This window comes from Equus caballus, chromosome 11 (assembly GCF_041296265.1).
Source record: "Equus caballus isolate H_3958 breed thoroughbred chromosome 11, TB-T2T, whole genome shotgun sequence".
Classification (NCBI taxonomy): domain Eukaryota; kingdom Metazoa; phylum Chordata; class Mammalia; order Perissodactyla; family Equidae; genus Equus; species Equus caballus.
The window spans coordinates 32,268,127-32,288,512 of record NC_091694.1 but is presented as its reverse complement, the minus strand read 5'-3'; the positions used below and the strand labels follow the sequence as shown (position 1 = coordinate 32,288,512).

The following is a 20,386-nucleotide window of genomic DNA, read 5'->3' as shown; positions in this document are numbered from 1 at the left end:
GAGGCTCTTTTGCCTGAAGGTAGAGCCCCTGCCCTTGCCCATCTCTCCTGCTGAGCCACGGACACCGCCTGGTCCCCACCCCTGACCCCAGCACCCTCTGGGCACCTTGGGCCCTTTATTCCCACGGCCTCCTGCATCTCAGCCTTTCCTGGGGCCGCTAACCCTCAGCACAACCCCTGCACAGAGCTCTTGGTGGGGGAGCCCTGGGCAGTCACTTGGGCTCCCTCTGAGGAGTGATGGGCCCCCGAAGAGAGGTATCTGCTGACTGCCCTGCCTGGGCCCCTCTGGCTGCCTCCGTTAGGGGCTGGCTAGGGCCCCCAGCAGGGATGGGGAGGGTGGCCACCCCGGAGCTGGAGGACTTTGGCTAGGCAGGGGGAGTCTTTGGCAGAAGACAAAAGCCAGTTCTGGATGGGACCTTGAAGTCACACAACAGTGAGGGCTCACAGGAGCTCTGACCCCCCCCTGGCTGGACTAGAAGTTCTTCTGCCACTAAGGGTGGGCAGCAGCGGGTTCTGAAGTGACCCTGGGGAAGGTGCAGGACTGAGAAGCAAGGTGAAGAGGCTGCCAGCCTGGGTGGGAGGCCTGGGGCAGAAGGGCTTGCTGGGTGCCCCTTGCCGAGAGAGCGCGACAAGGTGAAAGATCCGAGGAGGAAAACTCTCGGTTCTACAGAGCTTACCGACACCAACCACTGCCAGCGGGAGGGAGGCTGTCCCCGTCTCTCCGGCCGCCGACGCGACGGGAACACGCTGACCTCTCTCTCCGGAAAACCGGGAAGCCTAGGCAGGCACGAGGCTTCGGGCCCCCGGAGTGTGGAACCAGCCCAGCCCGACCGCCCGGGGTTGGAGCGGGAGCCAAGCCTTGGCGGGGCCCCGGCGGCCGCAAGTCACCCCGAGATAATGAAGGCGCGGCGGCCGCCCAGGGCCAGCGGCGGAGGCCAGACCGCGATCGCGCCGGCCCGCCCGCCGCTCCGGGGGCCGGAGGAGGGCCCCGGGCCGACGGGGGCGGCCGAGCTTCCCCGGCTCGGGAGAGGCGGCCGCGGGCTGGGCCAGCCCCGCAGAGGAGAGGCCGCCGCCCTCCGCTGCTCCCCGCGGCCGGGCTGTGGCCCCCGACGGCCCTCGGCCTCCAGCCCGAGCTCCAGAGGGGTCTGACCCCGAGGGGCCTCTGGGCTGTGGCCCTGACCCCTCCCCGCGCCAGGCCCGGGCGCATGGCGGGGAAGCCCCAGCCCCATGTCTGTGTGTGTTGCTTTGTTAGTTTTTTTTTTTTTTCTTCCTATGTGTGGGTTTTTTCTTGGAGCTGTTTCATAGGAATTCCTGTAATAAAGACTTGGTGTTCTCTTGGTGCTCTCATGTGGCCGGCGGCGTGGGCTGGATATCCCTCTTCTCTCCCCTGCCTGGGTAGGGTTTGGCCCCAGGAGCCCCGCCTCGCCCCCGAGGGCCACCTGCCTCGCCCGCCCCGTTAACCCGCAGCGTCTGTAAGGCCCCAAGGGCTCAGCCCTCCCCGCGGTGCACTCACGAGGTGACACCTGCTGCCCCTACGGCAACCTCGCCAACCTGCTGGCTTTGCTCGGCGCTGTCGCCTTCCTGTTTGCCCTGGGAACGTAAACCGCTTGCTGATAGGCAAAGGAAACACCGAGGGGAAAGCCAGTCTGTTGCGAAAGCTCCAGCCGGTCACCTCCCTAAATAAACAGACCACTTCTGGAGTAACGGCTGCGCTGAAGGCTGCACGGATGTGCAATCTCAGACTTCAAAGGGCCCGCGGAGATCTTCCAGTTCAAATGTCTCTAGCTTTCCCCTATTCCTCCGCTCAGCTGGGCCACCTCCCAGCCAGGGAACTCGGTGCTGAAAGAGGAAGCTGGTGCCGTTTCCAGGCAGGGCATTTCTCAAAGTTAAAACGCTCTTCCTTCTGTTGAGCCTAAAGGCCTCCTTGTGGCTTCCACCCTCACGTCTTGTTTCTGGGCTCCGGGTCACCCAGCACAAGGCCACTGCTCTTCCCCCTGATGCCATGGTTGAGCTCAGTGGCTCCACTCTCTCCTTCTGGACAAACAGCACAGTTTCCTCCTGCCTTCTCTACAAAGAGGGCCGCTCCTCACCCCTTGGCCATCAGGGTCTGGCCCCACCCCAAGTTAGAGGGAGGGGAGCTTGTAAATTGGCATACCTGAGACAGCTGCTAATACTCCAGATGTACTGTTTGGACCTGAGAAAGGCAAACCAAGACTGTCCTCTAATCCTGGCTCTGTGCAGCCTTCGATGATGTCTGTGTACTCGTGTGATCCCTGGAACACAGCACGTGCGCCTGGGACCCTGTTAGAAATGCCCATTCTCAGCCGCTCTCCGGACCGACTGAGCCAGAAACTGTGGGAGTGCAGCCCAGGAGTCTGTGATTCTGCTGTACACTGAAGCTTGGGAGTCATGGTGCCAGCCCAGTACCCAGCACTGACCAGACAGAATTACCTGAGTAGCTTAAAAAAAAATCCTGATGCTCAGTACCCCAGACCAATTAAATCAACAACCGTAGGTTGTTTCTTTGAAAGCTCCTCAGGTAATTCAAATTTGCAATCAAGTGTGAGGACCAGCACACCGAGCAGTCTGTCAGGTGTTTCACATTAGCCCAATTAATCTTGCCCAATAATGGCCACTTTACAGATGATGAAATGACAATTCAGAAAGATTAAGTAGCTTATGCAAGATCACAGAGTTAGCAAAGTGTGAAGCCAGAAAACAGGGCCCAGGACTGCCTGCCTCCAAAACCTGTGTTCCACCCTCTACATCCCTGCAGCTTAAAGTGTGCTCTGTGGACCAGCAGCATTGGCACCGCCCATGAGCTTGTTAGAGATGCATGCTATCGGGCCCCACTCCACATCTCCTCAATCTGAGCCTGGGGTGTATTTTACCAAGCCCTCCAGATGATTCTAATAACACACTCACGTTTCTACAACTCTGCTACTCAGTTTGGTCTGTGAACCAGGAGTGTCTGTATCATACAGGAGCTTGTTAGAAACACAGAATTTCAGGCTCTACCCCAGGCCTACTGAGCTGGAACGTGCATTTTAACAAACTCCTCAGGCGATTAGCATGCACAGTAAGGCTTGAGAAACGGTAGTCTAGAACACTGCTTCTCAAACTTGCTTTCCACTGGAACCATCTCTTATGCTTGGGGCCCTTTCCCAGAGGTTCCGGTTTAATTGTTTCTGGGCTCTGGGTCACCTAGGACAAGGCCACCGTTATTCCCAGGATTCAGCCTGGGAATCAGATGGTGAAACTCCTCAGGTGATTCTAACATACAGCAAAGTATGAGAACCATTCACCATTTTGCTTCTCAGGGTAGCTGAGACTGAAAGTGACCATAACCAGAGAGTGGGAGGTGGGGAGAAAAGGCAGAGAAAGCTGATTGGGCCCAACAGGAGTGCAGAAGATGAAGCCCCTGCTCCATGTTGAGTCCCTCCCGGTTGAATAGTGTATATAGGACGCCGGAGGGAGTCAGGCTGGGCCAGATGACCGCCCTAGCCATCCACCCTCACACACCGTGCTCATCTGCAAATGCTGGGCTCCTGGTAGCCACAAGGTGATACTCACAGATTCATCTCCTGCAAAAATGCTGAGCCGCACTATCTGGAGTCTGGTCCAGCCAATGCCCCTCTCCCTTTGTATGCTTTGGTGTCCCCAGGGCTCAGCCCCTACTTGAGAGGAGATCTTGTGTCTGGAGCACTCTGTGCCCAGAAGAACTGGCCTGTTATTACCATGCTGGGGTCTCGACCCTCTCTCTGCTCTCCTGAAGCACCTGGTAGGGACTGGAGGCAGGAGGAGTGACAGCAGGAGAACTTGGAGGGCAGAAGGCAGAAGACAGGCAAAGTGTGGGGTGATGACGATGATAGCTGCTGATGACCGCTTACAGTGTGCCAGTCACTTTTCTGGGGTGCTTTACAGACGTTATTTTACCTAATTTCCACAACTATTACATGAAATCAGTATTATTACTGTCATTTCACAGATCAGGAAACTGAGGCACAGAGCTGTTAAGGTCCTTACTCAACAGGACCCTCAGTAAGTGGGAGTACCTGGATTTGAGCCCAGGCAGCAGAATGCCAGAGCTGGTGCCCAAACTCTAAGCTATATATTGGGGTGGGGGGGGGGCAGGTGATAAGACCTAGAACCCCTGCATACATGCAATTTGTGGAGCACAGAAAGGTGCACCTGCTTAGAAAACCCTCTCCGTAGTGATGCATGACCCAACAGTGGGCCTGGAATTCACCTGTTAGCATTCTTTATCTGGTTTTAAAAATAATCTCTTAGTATTTCCATTAAATGGCAAATATGCTATTGAGAGAGAAACACATGAACTCTTTTTGCCCATTATCACAGCATAGGTTAATTTCTTGGATTAGCTGGCTGGGCCAGCTGGAGGAAGATTTGGAAATTTCTGGACATGGGGGCGGGGAGCTGGTGTTGAAGGGGGCTGTGTAAATCTACTGCCACCTGGTGGTCATCTCAGAAGTGGCAGCCGCTGGCCACTGAGAGGCCACCACCATTTTCCCAGAAGGAAGAGGCGAGCACCCGTTTGACCTAAAGCCAAATTTACTTTGTTCCCATCGTCATATGTTTTCTAAAATTTGCAAAACAAAGATTTTTTTTTACTTATTTTCTTAAAAGAACCACTAAGATTATATAAGCTTCAGGCCCCACAAAACCAGCATTTACCCTGTTGTCATTTCTAGAGAGTCAAGAGTCACAATTCTGTATCAGGTCAAGAGGATTATTCCAGGGCCTCTGAAGTGAGGGGTTGTGAAGCTCAGTACAAACTCAGCACTGGCCTGTCCTGTTAGGACCTCGCGACGCAGAGTGTGGTCTGTGGAGATGGTGACCAACCGTCCTGGTTTTCCAGGACCGAGTGGTTTCTTCGGATGAGGAATTTTCAATGCTAAAACTGGGAAAGTTCTGGGCAAGTTGGCTACCCTATCGACAGACTAGCAGCATTGGCGTCAACCCAGAAGCTTGTTAGAAATGCAGAGTTTCATTCTCACCCCAGACCTACTGAGTCAGAATCTGCATTTTCTTTGAGAGCCCCAGGAGGTTCCACATTAAAGATTGCAGCACTCTGCCTTCCACAAGGAGAGACGGGCCCACTCCAGCCCTGAAACGTCTGCCTTGACGGCCCCATCCTCTGCTGGGAAAACTCAGCAGAGTGATTCCAACTGGCCCTGAATTCTAATAACAAAGGCCAGAGTGTTGCTCCAGGCCCCGCTGGCTCCGGCTTCCTTGGCGACAGTGGGAGCCACAGCGATGCTGATACCCAGGGCAGGTGCAGGCATAAAGTGTCTGTCTCTCCTCTGCCTGAACTGGATTCTCCCTGGGGGCAAGGCTGCTGTTTGCTGAAGAAATGAATGGGCAGCCATGTGTGAAAGTGCCTTGTGAATTGTTAGCTGTGATTTAACTGTAGGTGTGATTTACTAAATTGTGATTTATTGTTTTTAACTGGGGAATGGTCAGAAATTATCATCGTCACTCTATTTATTGAGTGGTTACTATACACCACGTACGGTTTTAAGCACTCTGCAAGTATTAACCCACTGACTCCTCCCAAGAAGGCAACATGGTGGCTGCTATGATTATGCCTGTTTTACAAATGACAAAGCTGAGGGCCCGAGGCTTGTAAATGGGATCTAACCGTCAGCGAGGTACAGAGGACAGCCAGAACTGGAAATGACGAGGTGCATGGTGGGGTGGAGGGTTACCTCTATTCAACCAGAGCTTTCTCACTATTGGTGTATCTGGGAAGGCCTCCAGGAAGAAGGGCTGAGATTGCTGCATCCTCATTTGTCCTAACTTGACTTTATTCGTCCATACTGTTCACTAGAAAACTCTAAGAGCCAGATCTGGGCCAGGCAGCAGGCTGGGTGTGAGGAGGCAGAGATGAGTCCTGGTTTCTGTCCTCAGAGAGGCCCAGTGAGACAGACCCAGGCAAGTAAACAGAGTTACAACACCCATGTGAGGGAGATAAGCTTAGGGAGGGAGGGAGCAGGTCCTGGGCACACTCACCCAGTCTGCTGAGTGTGTGCTGGGGGCTGAAGTGCCTCTCCACCTGACTCTAGAAAGGAAGCGGAGGTGTGGGCCTCAAAGGAGGGCGCTGGGCCAGGAGAAGGGAGCAGGCTGCAGGTGGGAGATGGCACTCCTGCCTCCTTGCCCTTCATCCTCCTGGTCCCTGTACTGTGTGGTGAATATATACTATTGTTTTCCTCCTCTTTTAAAGCAACAGCTTATTGCTTCCTGATCCTGGCTCTCTGCCAAAGGTGAGTAGCAGTATTAATGATTTCATCAATATGCTGGGATTTTCACTTACCAAAACTGTTCCGCTCTTGGGGATGCTCTTCCTCTTTCTGGCTGACAAACTCCCCAGCCCTGTTTACAAAGATGTGGGGAAGAGTGAAGGGAAGCCACAAGGGAAGGCTTAGACCCTGTGGCTAGCAACAGAGGGACACCATTTGCCGTGTCTAGACCTGAAGGGGCAAGGAGGGAACAGTGACTGGAACCTGGTGAGGGAGCTCCGTGTGAAGAGGCCGCTCTGCAGGAGCTGTGACTTTATGTTCCTGGATTGTACATGGAGGGAGCCAGGGGAATGGAGACTGACTTCACTCTCCTCCCTCCTTCCAGTCCCCGGCCACTGCCTCCCATTGATGGAACCAACTGGAACCCAGGTGGAAGCAGAGGGCAAGAGGCTGGGGGATACAGTCCATAGAAGTTAGCCTCCTGGGGCACAGAGCCGGGTGAGGAAGGGCACAGAGTGGGTGTGGATCTGGATGGGCAAATGGAAGCTATTCAGCACAAGTACTTATCAATCAATATTATGGGCTGAATGGTGTCCCTCCAAAATTCCTATGCTGAAGTCCTAACCCCTAGTATCTCAGGATGTGACTGTGTCTGGAGATAGCATCTTTAAAGCGGTATTAAAGTTAAAACAAGGTCATTACGTTGAGCTGGAATCCAACATGACTGGTGTTATAAGAAGGGGACAAGACACATACAGAGGGAAGACCATATGAAGACACAGAGAGAAGACAGCCGTCTATAAGCCAAGGAGAGAAGCCTCAGAAGAAACCCACCCTGCCAACACCTTGATCTTGGACTTCTGGCCTCCAGAGTAGTGAGGAAATAGATCTCTGCTGTTTAAGCCCCTCGGTCTGAGGTACTTTGTTATGGCAGCCCCAGCAGACTAATACAGTCAACAAACTATTCAGCACACAACTTATCAATTAGGAATTTGCCTCTCCGTCTCCCCAACTGGACAGTCAAGCTTCTCCAGGACTCAGCACAGGGTCAGGTGGGTGCTTAATATTTGTAGGATCAATGGATCATTTAACAAGAAAATAAAACAATAAGGCGATCTATGAAATATTATCAAAATGCTGCAGTCCAGGTGGCAATCAATGGATTACAGGACACAGCAGCCACAGTGATGATGTAACAGCCATCAGACTTCTTACTCAAGAGCACTCCCTGTGTGCCAGGGCTGCGATTAGTGCTTCACGTGAATGATCACTTGTACTCTTGCAACAAGCAGCACAGATCGTTGACAGGGCCATCCACATTTTAACAGGTGGGGAAACAGAGGCTTGAAAAGTTCCATAACTTGCCCAGGGTGACACGATTAGTGGGCCCATCTACAGTGTGAGGCAGTGGGACCAAAATGGGGCTGCGCAGTGGAAGGAACATGGCCTTCTGGAGAGTTTACAAGCTCTATTTCCTTGTCTGTAAGACTGTCAGGACATTACCTATGGCATCAGGTAGTTGAACAACTGAGTGAGACAATCCGGCTCCTTGGTGCAGTGCATGGCATGAGTGTGTCAGCCCCTGGCAGCCTCGAGAGGCCCTGGGGAGAAGACAGAAAGCCTCTAATAGCCATTCCACCTGCCCCCAGCTGCCCAACACCTTCCTCCTATATTCTGAATGAACGCTTGCTGGAGTGCTCACTTCCCGTTGCAGGCTCAGAGGATTCCCAATCCATCTTGCTCCCACATCTCCATGGTCCCCCCACTCTCCCCACCAGCATTCTGCTCTCTCAGTCACAGAAGCATTAAATATGATGCTGGAGGGGAAACTTTAAAGACTTGGAAGAGGACAGAACTCCCCCAGGAAGATCTAGAGAGAAAATTCCTGCCCTGCAACTCCTCCCCCATTGAGGGTTTGGGTCTTTGGCTCCCCTCCCTGAACTTGGAATAAACCCTTCTAATTCTTTAGCAGCGGTAACTGCAGTGGCCTATGGGGGCAGGCTCAAGTGGGAGAAGGGAAGTGTGTCTGTGGTCTGGGCTGGCAGCTAGCTCTGACTTGGACGGAATTAGAAACTTGTTAGGAGTCCTGGGAAGACTATATTTAGCTGGGAGCGTGTTTGCTCTCTATAGAGCAAAGTCTTCTAGACCTTTCAAGGACTGGGAGACTGGAGCATCCACACGAGCTGTGCTCTCTCTTCCCTGTTCCAGAGCACCCTGAGGCAGCAGAGAAACCCAACTTTCAGCTGAGCCCGGGGCCTCAAATCACCCTGTCCCCTGCCCCTGGGGCTGGTTTGGCCTGACTTCCTCAGTCCACCAGTCTCCAGCTTGAGGCATAGCTAAAGAGGCATTGTGGGGTTCTGGAAAGGGCCTGGGCTGGGCTGGAAGCCTGGCTCTGTCAGTTACCTATCAGACAAGGTACTTAACCCCCTGTGGCCTCACCTTCTCATCTGCAATGAGGATAATAACAGCCACATTGTTGGTAGGTGTGGGGATTCGGTGAGATAACACAAACAAGCAGTGACAGCTCATCAAACATTCCTTTCCTCCTCCTCAACAGCTTCCTATAAAACAAGGAGAGACTGAGATGATTTGATGCTCTTTCTTGCTGACGAAGATAATGGGCTCCCGCGAGATATTTTGTGTGTATGTGATTCAAAACATTTCACTGGATGAAAAAGTTCAAGTATGAATGCAGACGGTTTACAGGTCAAACTGAGGAGTAAAGAAAAAATTCTCCCTTCCCCTCCTGCAATTTCACGGGAGAAAACCAATGTTCACAGCCTTGTGTGTCCTTCCACACAATCTCCATCCTCATACAAACACAAACACATACAAAGGTTTTTCTTTTTTAATAGGTTTGGATCCCACTAAAGGCGTTTCTCTGCAACTTCCTTTTTCATCTAACTATAAGTCATGGGCATTCATCTACACATATGGGTCTAACTCGTTCATTTTAACAGCTGCATAGGATTCCATAGAATATATGAACCATATATTCCCTTTTTATTTATTTGCCATTACAGACAATGCTGCAGTGACGATCCTTGCACAAATATCTTCATGAAATTGTGCTTTAATTTCTGTGGGGTACTTTACCCCAAGTATGATTTTTGGGCCAAAAGGTAACCCTGAGAGGTTAGTTTCCTTAGATTTTTGAGCTTCCTTCTCGCAATTGGTCCCGCAAAGTCTCACTTTTCAAGCTCCAAGGAGGAGCTGGCCAGCGACGCCTCCCGCGGAGAAAACACTAGCTGCCGGCAGCATCCCTATTAGAGCGGACGCAGGTGGCGCTCCCGGGCCAAAGGGTTTAGTGGGGAGCGCGAAACAGCAGAAGACGGAGGACAGAGGCTTGGGCTCCAGTGTGACGCTGGGCAGGTGACCGCCCTTCCCCCAGCCTCGGTCTCCTTCTGCGTAGTCTGTGACTCCAACCAAGATCAGGCGCAGCCCAGGCCTAGAGCTGGTGACCTCTAGTCTCTGCCTTTACGTATTCCATGGCTGGTTGGCTCCCCAGGACGTAGGCTGCGCCTGCCTCCTACCTCCCATCACCTTCCCTCCGCGGCCCCACCTTCTCGAGAGGAGTTGGCTCAGCAAGGCAGAAAGCGTTGTCACTACCGTAATTAATCCCTCCCCTGGATCGGTCATTTATTGCTTCTGCCGGGCTGTGGCTCACTCCCTCCCTTTCAGCTCGGCTATCGAGGGTTCTTGTCTGAACCTGGCAAGCCGCCGAGGAGCGCGCCAGTTCGGCCCATCCTTTGCTTCTGCCTGGCTCCGCTCTCCCGTTAGGGCCGCAGTCTCAACGCCGTGATCCTCGGCTCGGCCAGCCGCTTACGCCCACTTTGCCTGCCGCCGGCGCTTCCGGTTCCGGTCGCAACGGGCCCTGCTGGGTCCCAGGCGCCGGCCATGGCGGGCAGCCGGTTGGAGACCGTGGGCAGCATTTTCTCGCGGTGCGTGCTCGGAGCCGGGTGGGGCTGAGCCGGGGTGCGCTCCTCCTGGGGTGGGGCTGAGCAGGGAGGGGCATTCTCCGGGGCAGGGGGCTGCGCCGGCTCAGGTCTCGTGCTCTCTCCTGCCTCTGAGTACTTGTGTTTGATGGCGTCCCTCCTTCGTTTCTTACGGTTCCCGTTAAAGATTGCACCTGCCCCCTCCCCGAGTGGAGGTCTCCAGGAAGAGGGAGGGAGGGAGAGGCTGATGGGTCTGGCTGGACCGTCCTTGTATTTTCCATGATGGGGTGAGGCTGGGGGGCGCGCGTAAGAAGATAGAAGGACTTGACCCCTGAGCATTGTCAGTTTGGTTTGGGATATGAAAGATGTTACCTGTAGGTGGGGGGCCCTTTGCTCCCCAGCTCCTCCCGTTCTGTGTTGCGGACTCGATGAGCCCTCTGATGTCCCAGGCTGTGGCTGGACTGATTCAGAGGTTTGAGGGGCTGTGGTAACCGAAGACCTTCGTTCTTTTCCCTTCCTGAAGGACGCGGGACCTGATTCGGGCTGGAGTGTTGAAGGAGAAGCCCCTCTGGTTTGACATATACAACGCTTTTCCCCCGCTGAGGGAGCCGGTCTTTCGAAGGCCCCGCTTGCGATATGGCAAAGCCAAAGCTCCCATCCAGGACATCTTTTACCACGAGGATCGGATTAGAGCGTGAGTGCGAAGCCCGTACGGTGGACAGGAGGCCCCAGAACTTCACAAGGAAAAGTTTAGCTGGCAGTCTGGTGACTTAAATTAGGACCTGAGTCAGGGCTTGCCCTGTGGAGACTGTCTTGTATATCTAGCGAAGTTAGGGAATGCGTGCCCGTCCCCCATGGGAGAGAAACGGAAGGTCTGAGAAGCAGAATCGGGAGCCCAGCGGTTGACTGATCGCTGCAATTGTAGCTTCCCTTTCTGCGCATGTGCTGTGTGCTAGGCACTATGCTAAGCCCTTAACATTCTCTTTTTTAGGCCTTACTCTAACCCTGCAAAGGAGGTATGCTTGTCTCCATTTTATTCATAAGGACACGAGGCTCAAGGAGGTCAGCTGACTAACTTCCTGTGTGGCTACACAGGAGGCTGGCAGACCTGGGAGTCACATCTGTGATGCCAAGCTTGTGCTTGGTCCTTGTGCCTGCCGTCTCTAAGACTGGGGATAGGAACATGGTCTAGGGATCCAGTCAGCATCTTTGAAGCTGCTTCAGGAAGAAGGAAACTTATGGATCCAAGGGATTTAAAAATAATCATCACTAGGAGTTTGAGGAAAGGTGCTTTCTTTCTTTCTTTATCATCTATTTTCTCTTTTAGTATAGAAGTAATACATGTTCATTGTAGAAAATTTAGAAACAAAAGGAAAAGCATAGAAAAGAAAGCACAAATCACCCCTCATCCCACCATCTAGAGATCATGTTTTGAAGTCAAGTCCTGCTACTTCTAGCTGAGTGACCTAGGGCAAATAACCCTGTGAGCGAGCTTCCGTTTCCACAGAGTAAAATATGACAATAATAGTACTTAATAGAGTTCTCAAGGTTAGATAAGATAACACATAAAAAGCTTCTACTCCAGTGCTTGGCACAAAGTAAGCCTTCAATAAATGGTAACTATTATTGTTATTATTAGTAACATTTGGGTCTGTTTCCTTCCATTCTTTTCTCTGTGTATTTGTGTATATTTATTTGGCTAGTAACATTTGATAGAAATAATTTGTGTCCTTTTTTCCTACTTAACATTATTGTGTTTTTTCATGTTACACATTTTTAAAAATATGTTAACCTATTGTGAATTTTCTGTATTTAACCATCTTCCTAGTGTTGGACATTTATGGTGTTTATATAATATAAACTGTAATAATTAGCAATATTTTTGAATATATATCTTTCTCTGTGACACTGATTGTTTCTTTAGAGTGGATTTTTTTGAGTAAACTCAACTGTCTTTTTCTGAGTCACTTTCCAAGTGCAAATCAGGTGTTGAAACTAGTAGAAATATTCGTCCTTTTACCTCCTTCACTCTCCTTTTTCCCCAAAACCTAAATAGCCTTGGAAAAGGTACTTCTCATGGTTTTCCAGCAACATTCTTAAAAATGTCTTTACAGCTCTTTATTTTTTTCATTTGAGTACCTATAAACCTTTTTGTGGCCAAATCCTTAGTTTTGTAATGGTAAAACAAGAGGAACAGCTCAGCTGTCACATACTTTTCATGACACTTCTCTGATGCCTCCCAGAGTTAGCATCTCCCCGTTTGTACACCCTGAGTGCTTTGTCCATGTTGCCCCTGACATGGCCTTAGCCTGTTGTTAATAACTCTGTGTGCCAAACACGCTGTTCTCATTCAATAACAGACATTTATTGAGCGCTTCCATGGGCCAGGCGCTGTCATATTCATCCTTCTAACCTCAGTGCCCAGGCCAGGGCGTGGCATGCAAGTTGCTCATTATTTGTCTTGTGAAAGAAGAAATTAATGAATTAATTACTGAATAAATGAATCACTATGCTAGCAGAGGGAGGCATAAGAGAAAATTCTTTGGTGAGGAGGAATGGAGGGCCCGGATTCGGGCTATTTGGAGAACAGCCATCAGTTTTATTAGTTCCCTGAAACAGCTTCTGGAACAGTGAGTTAGAAAGCACTCTGGCCACCGTTAATCTCGCTGTGCACGTATTTGGGCTCTAATAAGTGGTAAGTCTTTTCCTGGGAATTCACTGGCAAAGCCCGTTCTCTCAAATATTGATGCCGTTCATTTTTAGTACCTAGCATTTGTACGGCTCCTTTTCTCTTAAATGTTAAGATCAGAGATTGTGCCTAATTGAAGTTCATACATATGCGTTATTGCTACTGCTAGTCCTGGATGTAAGAAAACAGTTGATAAAGTCATTATATTCTCTACTGAGGTCCAGGCAGCTTTCATCTGAGGAATCTTTTTTTTTTTTTTCCACAACACGCCTTTGAGGTAGGAGAACAAGTATGTTCTAGCTGTACTTGGAAATTTTAGGATGGGACACGAGATCTTTGGGCTAAATACTTTTTCAGCACCTTTCCACTCAGCTCCATGGCAGGCACCTTGGTCAGGATGCTTTTGAGGTTCATCTATGCATTAAAATCATTTGTGCTTCTCCCGTGTGGAGAGCAGTGGAACTGTGTGGTGGGTTGTTGGAGAATGTGGAGTATTTTACTGCTCCCTCTTCTAGTACTGTTAATGCCAAAGTAATAACACCCTATGTTTAAATAGGTTTTGAATCTTTATCTTTGTGGCTTTTGTTTTTTGGTGTTTTTGATATTTTTAAGAACTTATAACAAAATAAATTCCAGATGTATCAAAACGTAAATGTAAAAAGTGAAATTATAAAAGTTCTAGAAGAAAACATGGGAGAATTTAAAAAATAATCTGCGTGATAAAGGCCTTTCTAAGCATGACATAAAACCTGGAAGTCAAAGTGAAATTATTAACATTTTCTGTACCCTGTGGCTGAGTGGTTAAGTTCATATGTTCCGCTTTGGTGTCCCAGGATTCACTGCTTTGGATCCTGGGCACGGACCTAGCACTGCTCATCAGGCCATACTGTGGCGGCATCCCGCATAGAAGAGCTAGAATGACCTACAACTAGGATATACAACTATGTACTGGGGCTTTGGGAAGAGAGAGAAAAAAAAGGGGGAAGATTGGCAACAGATGTTAGCTTAGGGCCAATCTTCCTCACCAAAAAAGCATTAAAAATTCCAAACAAACAAAATTTTCTGCACAAAAAAAGTACCATAAGCAAAATCAAAAGTCGACTGATATACTGGGAAAAAATTTTTCAACATTTATGACAAAAGGCTAATTTCCTATTTATACTTTACTATAAAGTATGCTTGTAAGTCAGTAAGAAAAAGACTGCCATATATATAATGAATATTATTCAACCATAATAAATTGAGAAAATCCTATCATTTGCAACAACATGGATGGACCTTGAGGGCATTATGCTAAGTGAGATGAGTCTGACAGAAAAAGACAAATACTGTACAATGTCACATGTGGAATCTGAAACAAAAACAAACTCAGAAAAAGAGATCAGATTTGTGGTTACGAGAGACAGGGAATGGGCAGGGAGAATTGGAGGAAGAGGTCAAAAGGTATAAGCTTCCAGTTATAAGTGCTAGGGACGTAAGGTACAACGCAGTGACTGTAGCTAACACTGCTGTATCATAGAGTAGGAAAGTTGTTAGAGTGAATCCTAAGAGTTCTTACCACAAGGAGAAATTTCTTTTCCTCTTTTTTGTTGTATCTATATGAGAAGATGGTTGTTAGCTGAACATATTGTGATCATTTCACAGTACGTGTAAATGAAGCTATCATGCTGTATGTTTACAAGTTTATTGAGTCAATTATTTCTCAATAAAACTGGAAGAAAAAAAAAGAAAAAGACCACCAAATGGAGAAATGGACAAGAACCTGGACAGGTCACAGAAGAGGAAATTCAGTTTGCTTTTAAATATGAAAAGATGTCCAATCTCTTTTATAAGAAAAGCAAAACTACAATGAGTTATAATTTTTCACCCGTCAAATTGATGGTCAAAAAGTTGGAGAATATAATTTGGTCAGGGGATGGGGAAGAAGGCAGCCATGTATGTTACTGATGTGTGTAAATTGACACAGCCGCTTTGGAAAGCTTTTTGGCAATTTGGAAAGCCAAATTACAAATGTGCATTTGTAATCCCAGAGGGGAGCTGGGGGGTTGGGATGCAGAGGTGAGAAGTGGCGTTAATTCTCACTGGTTACCCTTTTGTAACATTTGATGTATTGCTCATGTACTGTGTGTTAACTTATTTAACAAAACAAAAGAAAACAGCGATCTGTTAGGCTCAGGCTGTGTAGGCTGTGTTATCTTAACTCGTCAGGGTCTAGCAGTTATTCTTTATGCCCTTCTTGGCCACGATCTATAATTGGAGATTTATATTGTGATATTTGTATTTTCTAGGAAATTTTATGCGACCTATGGATCTGGTCAAAAAGCTTTTGATCTGTTCAATCCAAACTTCAAATCTACGTGTCAACGGTAAGCCATTTTGCAAGTCCTGGGTTACGTAAAAAAATTTTTCTTTTAAGAATTTAGTTATCAGTTTGAGGAGTTTTGTTGAATTCCCCTTGAGGAAAACGATCAAGATCTGTTAAGGGAATGCTTGATTCTGTGAAACACTGTGTGTTGGCAACTTGCAATGTTTAAACCTAAGATGTGATTGCTTGGCATTCCAGGTTTGTGGAGAAGTACATTGAGCTACAGAAGCTCGGAGAAGCAGATGAAGAGAAGCTATTTGTGGAAACAGGGAAGGCTTTATTGGCGGAAGGTGTCATTTTAAGACGAGTAGGAGAAGCAAGGACTGTGAGTATTTTGTTGTTAAAATTGTTACTAGAATTAGTTGCCTGTTTGTCAGAGTTTAAGGGAAGGCTTGATTTTCTTTCCCCAAGAAGAAAGCTCGTGTTCTTAAACTTCAGATCAAATACTGTTCGACTGAGTATATTGGAACTTGGTGGTAATGGCTGCTTCTGGGAACAAGCGAGTTGTCAATAGGACTTTTGAAACTATGCTTCGATAGAGATTTTTTTGTTTGTTATAATAGAGTTTGACCTGAGATACTAACGTTGAATTTTTGACTCAGTGATAGAATGTGCCTAGTCATAGGCTTCAGTCTAATTAATGAGTGAAAATGGTAACATCTGTGTGACGTACTTATGTCTGGTCTTTGAAGCACCAAGAAGGTGGTCCCGTTTCCTGGAAATCTGAACATGTGGATGGCAAACCCCAAACTGCGTTGGAAGAAAACCAGCCTCTGAAAGCAGTTCCACAGGACCAGCATCTGGGGGCAGCTGAAGAACAGTCAAAGGGCCTCTCACCTCCCTGAAGAGCTGTGCTGTGTATACTGGCATCCAGACTGTGTGCACTGAATGGATGTTGAACTATTTTTAACAGTTGAACTGTGTAAATGTTTCTTGATCTCTAAGGCATTATGCTTGCCTTCTTTTAGTTCCTCTTTCTAGGTTGTCATAAAGCTCAGTATCATGGTTTGAAACAAACAGTTACGTGAACTTTTATGTTAGGATGGACGGTATTAAATAAAGAATTCTCTAGCTGCTTATAAAGTCAGTTTACTTTAAAATTGTAAATAACATGAGGAAAGCTTTAGAAGTACTGTTTGGATGGGACTCCTTCTGGGTAGGTTTGCCTGGATCTTTGTGGCTGGCTACATTTGATTCTCCAGTGTGTTTTTCTTCTCTGCACCCATCAGACTTTACTTACACATATGCTGTGGTCCCTTGGCCAACTGTTTCTGTCTGCAGATAATCTGTGTACTTTTTTTTTTTTTTTTGGTGAGGAAGATTGGCTCTGAGCTAACATCTGTTGCCAGCCTTCCTTTTTGCTTGAGGAGGATTAGCCCTGAGCTAACATCTGTACCAATCTTCTGTTATTTTGTATGTGGGATGCTGCCATAGCATGGCTTGATGAGCAGTGTTTAGGTCCACGCTGGGGATCCAAACCCATGAACCCCAGGCTGCCAAAGCAGAGCGTGTGAATTTAACCACTCTGCCACTAGGCCGTCCCCAGTCTTTGTACTTTTTGCTATAGAATGATTGGTCTTCAACTTGAGCAGCCAGGCTGACTTGCGGTAAGAGTGAGGACCCATCATTAATGATAGACAAAGGCCAAAACTATAACTTTAATCTCATGGACTGAGTGTGCTGGAGACCATTAGCATAGGCCCACACATAGCAGGCCACTTAGTAAAGATTTGTTGAATGAATGAATGATTACATCCAGCTAAAGACCAAATTCAGATGACATCTCTATAGGTAACTGGATTGCCGGGAGGGCCAGCTAATTTAGATGATGCTCTCCATCAGCGTCCACCTGCCTCCCTGGTGTTGAGGCGTGCGTACAAGTCCTTGTCAACTGTCCTGCTTTCCTCATTTTCCTATCTTTTACTACATACATGAAATATTCCTCTGAGCTAGTGGCCTTTGCGATCGAGCCAGTGGTTTTCAGTTGCTGGTAATAACCTGCTTCAGAAAGTCCTTATTTTAAAGCTTGTGTAGCTTTTTATGTATTATGTGAGTGTTTTATGTGTACAGTCTCTTCTGTCTCCTAGTGGACTAAGGGCGGGCCCACAGCTCACAGCCTGTACGCCTGCTTGCACGTGGGTGCTCAGCTAATGAGAGGTCCCTGAGTACATGAGGCAAAAGCAGTTCTCAGCTGTGCCCCACTCCCCCATCACTTTTTGTCATTGCTCTTGTTTGAGGAATGCTGTGCTTTGAGATGGGGAAGTGAATTTCATCCATTCAGGAATGTTTGGCAACCAATGCGTGCCAAATACCGGGCAGGGCCTTGGGAGGAGCACCTGAGCAGGGGAGGAGCCGGTTCTCTTCTCAGAGGAACAATCAGGGTCCCTCGTCTCTAAACCTTATGTTTCTGGTGTTTAAAAGGCAGTTTCCTTGCCGTGGTAATGAGGACTTTAAAAAGTTATTTATTGCAGAATTCTTTACAAAATTATACATGCACGTGGTTCAGAATTTAAAGATGAAGGCCAGTCTGCCTCCCACCCTTATCCCCCAGCCTCCCATTTTCCCTCCCCTGAGGCCACCGCTATCACCATTTGCTTGTGTGGCTTTCCAGAAATATTTTGCGCATATACGCAAGGATACAGCATACTGCTCTGTAACCTTGTTTTTCCACTTACTGTGTCTCAGACCCTTTGTATGGATGCGTAGTGATTTAATCAGTGCCCAAGAGACAGAAACGTTTGGGTCTGTGATTTCTGGTGCTGCAGCTGGGCTGTATGGCGTTGGGATGTGTTCTCACAGTGGTATTGCTGGATCAAGGAATGGCACATCTTGACTTCTGATACTATCCTCCCTGGAAATCATGCTAAATTATACTCCCACCAGCAGTGTATGGGGGGGGGCTGTTTCCCCACCCCCTCTCCAGTACATTCTGATCTTGTTAAACCAGACTGGGACTCATGAGGAGGGCCTCAGCCTGGTAGGAGGGAGAGAGACTCTCCCTTATAGCAAGCCTTCTTCAGGTTGAATCTCAGTGCTCAAAACAGTGAAAGGTGCAAAGCTTCCTTGAGGAGTTCAGAACTCTTCCCACAGTCGGGCTGAGCAAAAGCACTCATCAGGTCCCTGTAGTGTTTGGGGTGGATGGAACTGTGACCTCATTCTTCCTTTAAGCAGCTTGAACTGTAGTTGGGAAGATGAGTGACTTGTGAAACAATAAGATGAACAGGGATCCTTTTAAATTATGATACAAAAGTCTGGCGGAGAGTTGGGGAGAAGGGTCAGCTCTGGACTAGTCTAAGGCTGCTGCACAGGGAGCCTGGAAGGACGAGACAGCTGGGATTTGAAGTGTGTGCTGTTTCTAATGCCAGCTGCACCCTCCCTGCTACCACGTCTTTAGAAACTGTGCCTTCACTGCCCTTTTCAAATGGTGTCCCTGCTCGGAAGCGTTACCTAATGTTCAGATCAAGTCTCTAGTCCCTTTGAGCCCCTTACAGGTTGCACTGATACGCCCTTCAGTGCAGTGGGCACACCTGGTCCACGGCGCCCTGCCCCATTTACCCCAGTCTTCCATTCCAGTGTCACTGTCCTCTCCCTAGTCAGAGTATAAAGAAGGGCAGAAATTCTCATTGTATCTACTGAGGCTTTAAACACATCCTTCAGGAGTAGACCCTCCTTGTGGGTTTGAAGCTGAGGAAGGCATGTGTCCAGTGAAGTTTTTGCAAGACATCTGAAGATGTGGGTTCTAGTTCTGGTTACTCCAGTTTTTACTAGTGTGACCTTGTGCCTGTCACAGTCTCAGACTACAAAATAGGAATAATGTTTGCCTCCTTGGCTTCTGGTTAGTATTGTGAGAATTAGTTGAGACAATGAATGCAAGGTCACTTGCAATATAGGTGGCAGGTGCTTCTATTACTCTCTTGAGGAGCAGTGGAGAACAGTTTGAACAGATAGGATGGGGTCAGACCATGGCGGCCTCGATAACTAGACAGAGGAGTTCAGTTGGGTGTAAGAAAGTTCAAGCAGGGAGGCAACGTGTTGAAAGGAAGCAATGTCAGGTGGAAGGAAGTTTTGCCTGGATGTGGTATAAAGAGGGGTTGGAGTGGGCAGGGAGGAAGAAAGACATGGTCTTTCTCCAGCGATTCCAATTTGGAGGCAGCGATTACAAACCCAAGTGATCAGAGAAGAGCAGCATCACTAATAGACAGCAAGGTGGGGAAGAGGAACTGGCACTTTCAGAGAAGACCGCTTCAATTCTGTGCGTACTGAGTTGGAGGTAATGGTGCAACATCCAAGTAGCCGACAGAGATACAGGCTAGGTGTCTGGGAGGTGGGGAGCAAATCTAGCACAGGGGTAAGGACTGGAGACAGGACAATGAATGAGCTCTCCAAGGGGAAGTGTAGAGAGACAGGCTGATGGGGGCTGAGCCAGGTGAATGCTCTCAGTTAAAGGACAGGAGGAGGGAGAAAGCCGGCAAAGGAAATAGGTCCCACGTCTTCCAACATCTGAAGAGCAAGGCTTGTTCAAGTGGTCCTGGATTCACCAGGTTTTATTTATTTGCTTTTGTTGGGTAGACCCGACCCTTGATTGTGTGTCCTTAAAAGGCAAGCCCAGGGGCTGGCCCCGTGGCCAAGTGGTTAAGTTCACGCGCTCTGCTGCAGGCAACCCAGTGTTTCATTGGTTCGAATCCTGGGCGCGGACATGGCACTGCTCATCAAACCACGCTGAGGTAGCATCCCACATACCACAACTAGAAGGACCCACAACGAAGAGTATACAACTATGTACCGGGAGGCTTTGGGGAGAAAAAGGAAAAATAAAACCTTTTAAAAAAAAAAAGGCAAGCCCAATTCTTTTTGTATAATATTTAGCATTGTTTTCTCTGACAATGAAAGTGGTATTACAGAAAAATCTGTGCCTCCAGAGGATTCCCGATTTTGTTAAAATGATAACCTTCTCTCTGCGTAAATGATGGCTTACCACTTAAAAACGTTCGACACATTCTTTTTTTAAACAGTCATTCAAATGGGATGATAAGGTTCTCTGTAAGGCTGGCACTGGTGCCTGCCTCTGCTCTTGGGAATCCAGACCAGGCACGCTGGAGCTGTGGGGCCTCATCCACCCTTCCAGGCTTTCACCTGTG

At 48.4% G+C, this 20,386-nt stretch overlaps 1 protein-coding gene and 1 long non-coding RNA gene across 5 annotated transcripts; one reads left to right on the top strand and one right to left on the bottom strand.

Annotated features, from left to right (window-relative positions):
* Positions 1-1,273: 1,273 nt before the first annotated feature.
* Positions 1,274-9,950, bottom strand: LOC102148690 (uncharacterized). 4 transcript variants are annotated; one of them, XR_011423022.1, is made up of 6 exons: positions 9,822-9,949; positions 8,699-8,820; positions 7,763-7,860; positions 6,334-6,392; positions 2,155-2,300; positions 1,274-1,675 (listed from the first exon to the last, which is right to left on the bottom strand). It is a non-coding gene; the product is annotated as an uncharacterized lncRNA (long non-coding RNA). The 4 variants fall into 4 exon arrangements; XR_011423023.1 differs by lacking the exons at positions 1,274-1,675; positions 2,155-2,300 and having other exon boundaries at positions 4,554-6,392; XR_011423021.1 differs by lacking the exons at positions 1,274-1,675; positions 2,155-2,300; positions 6,334-6,392 and having other exon boundaries at positions 6,969-7,860; positions 9,822-9,950.
* On the top strand, positions 9,668-16,331 carry MRPS23 (mitochondrial ribosomal protein S23). The gene is made up of 5 exons (XM_001500440.6): positions 9,668-10,200; positions 10,718-10,888; positions 15,172-15,249; positions 15,447-15,573; positions 15,941-16,331. The coding sequence occupies exons 1-5, from the start codon at positions 10,157-10,159 to the stop codon at positions 16,091-16,093; spliced, it is 573 nt and encodes a 190-aa protein (XP_001500490.3). The 5' UTR covers positions 9,668-10,156; the 3' UTR covers positions 16,094-16,331.
* The last annotated feature ends 4,055 nt before the right edge of the window (positions 16,332-20,386 follow it).

What these genes read in the sequence shown, in the direction of transcription:
- MRPS23 (XM_001500440.6), top strand. Translation starts at nt 10,157, where the DNA reads ATGGCGGGCAGCCGGTTGGAGACCGTGGGCAGCATTTTCTCGCG. An exon ending in GTGGGCAGCATTTTCTCGCG is followed by an intron (nt 10,201 to 10,717) that starts GTGCGTGCTCGG and finishes CCCTTCCTGAAG; the next exon opens with GACGCGGGACCTGATTCGGG. An exon ending in CACGAGGATCGGATTAGAGC is followed by an intron (nt 10,889 to 15,171) that starts GTGAGTGCGAAG and finishes TGTATTTTCTAG; the next exon opens with GAAATTTTATGCGACCTATG.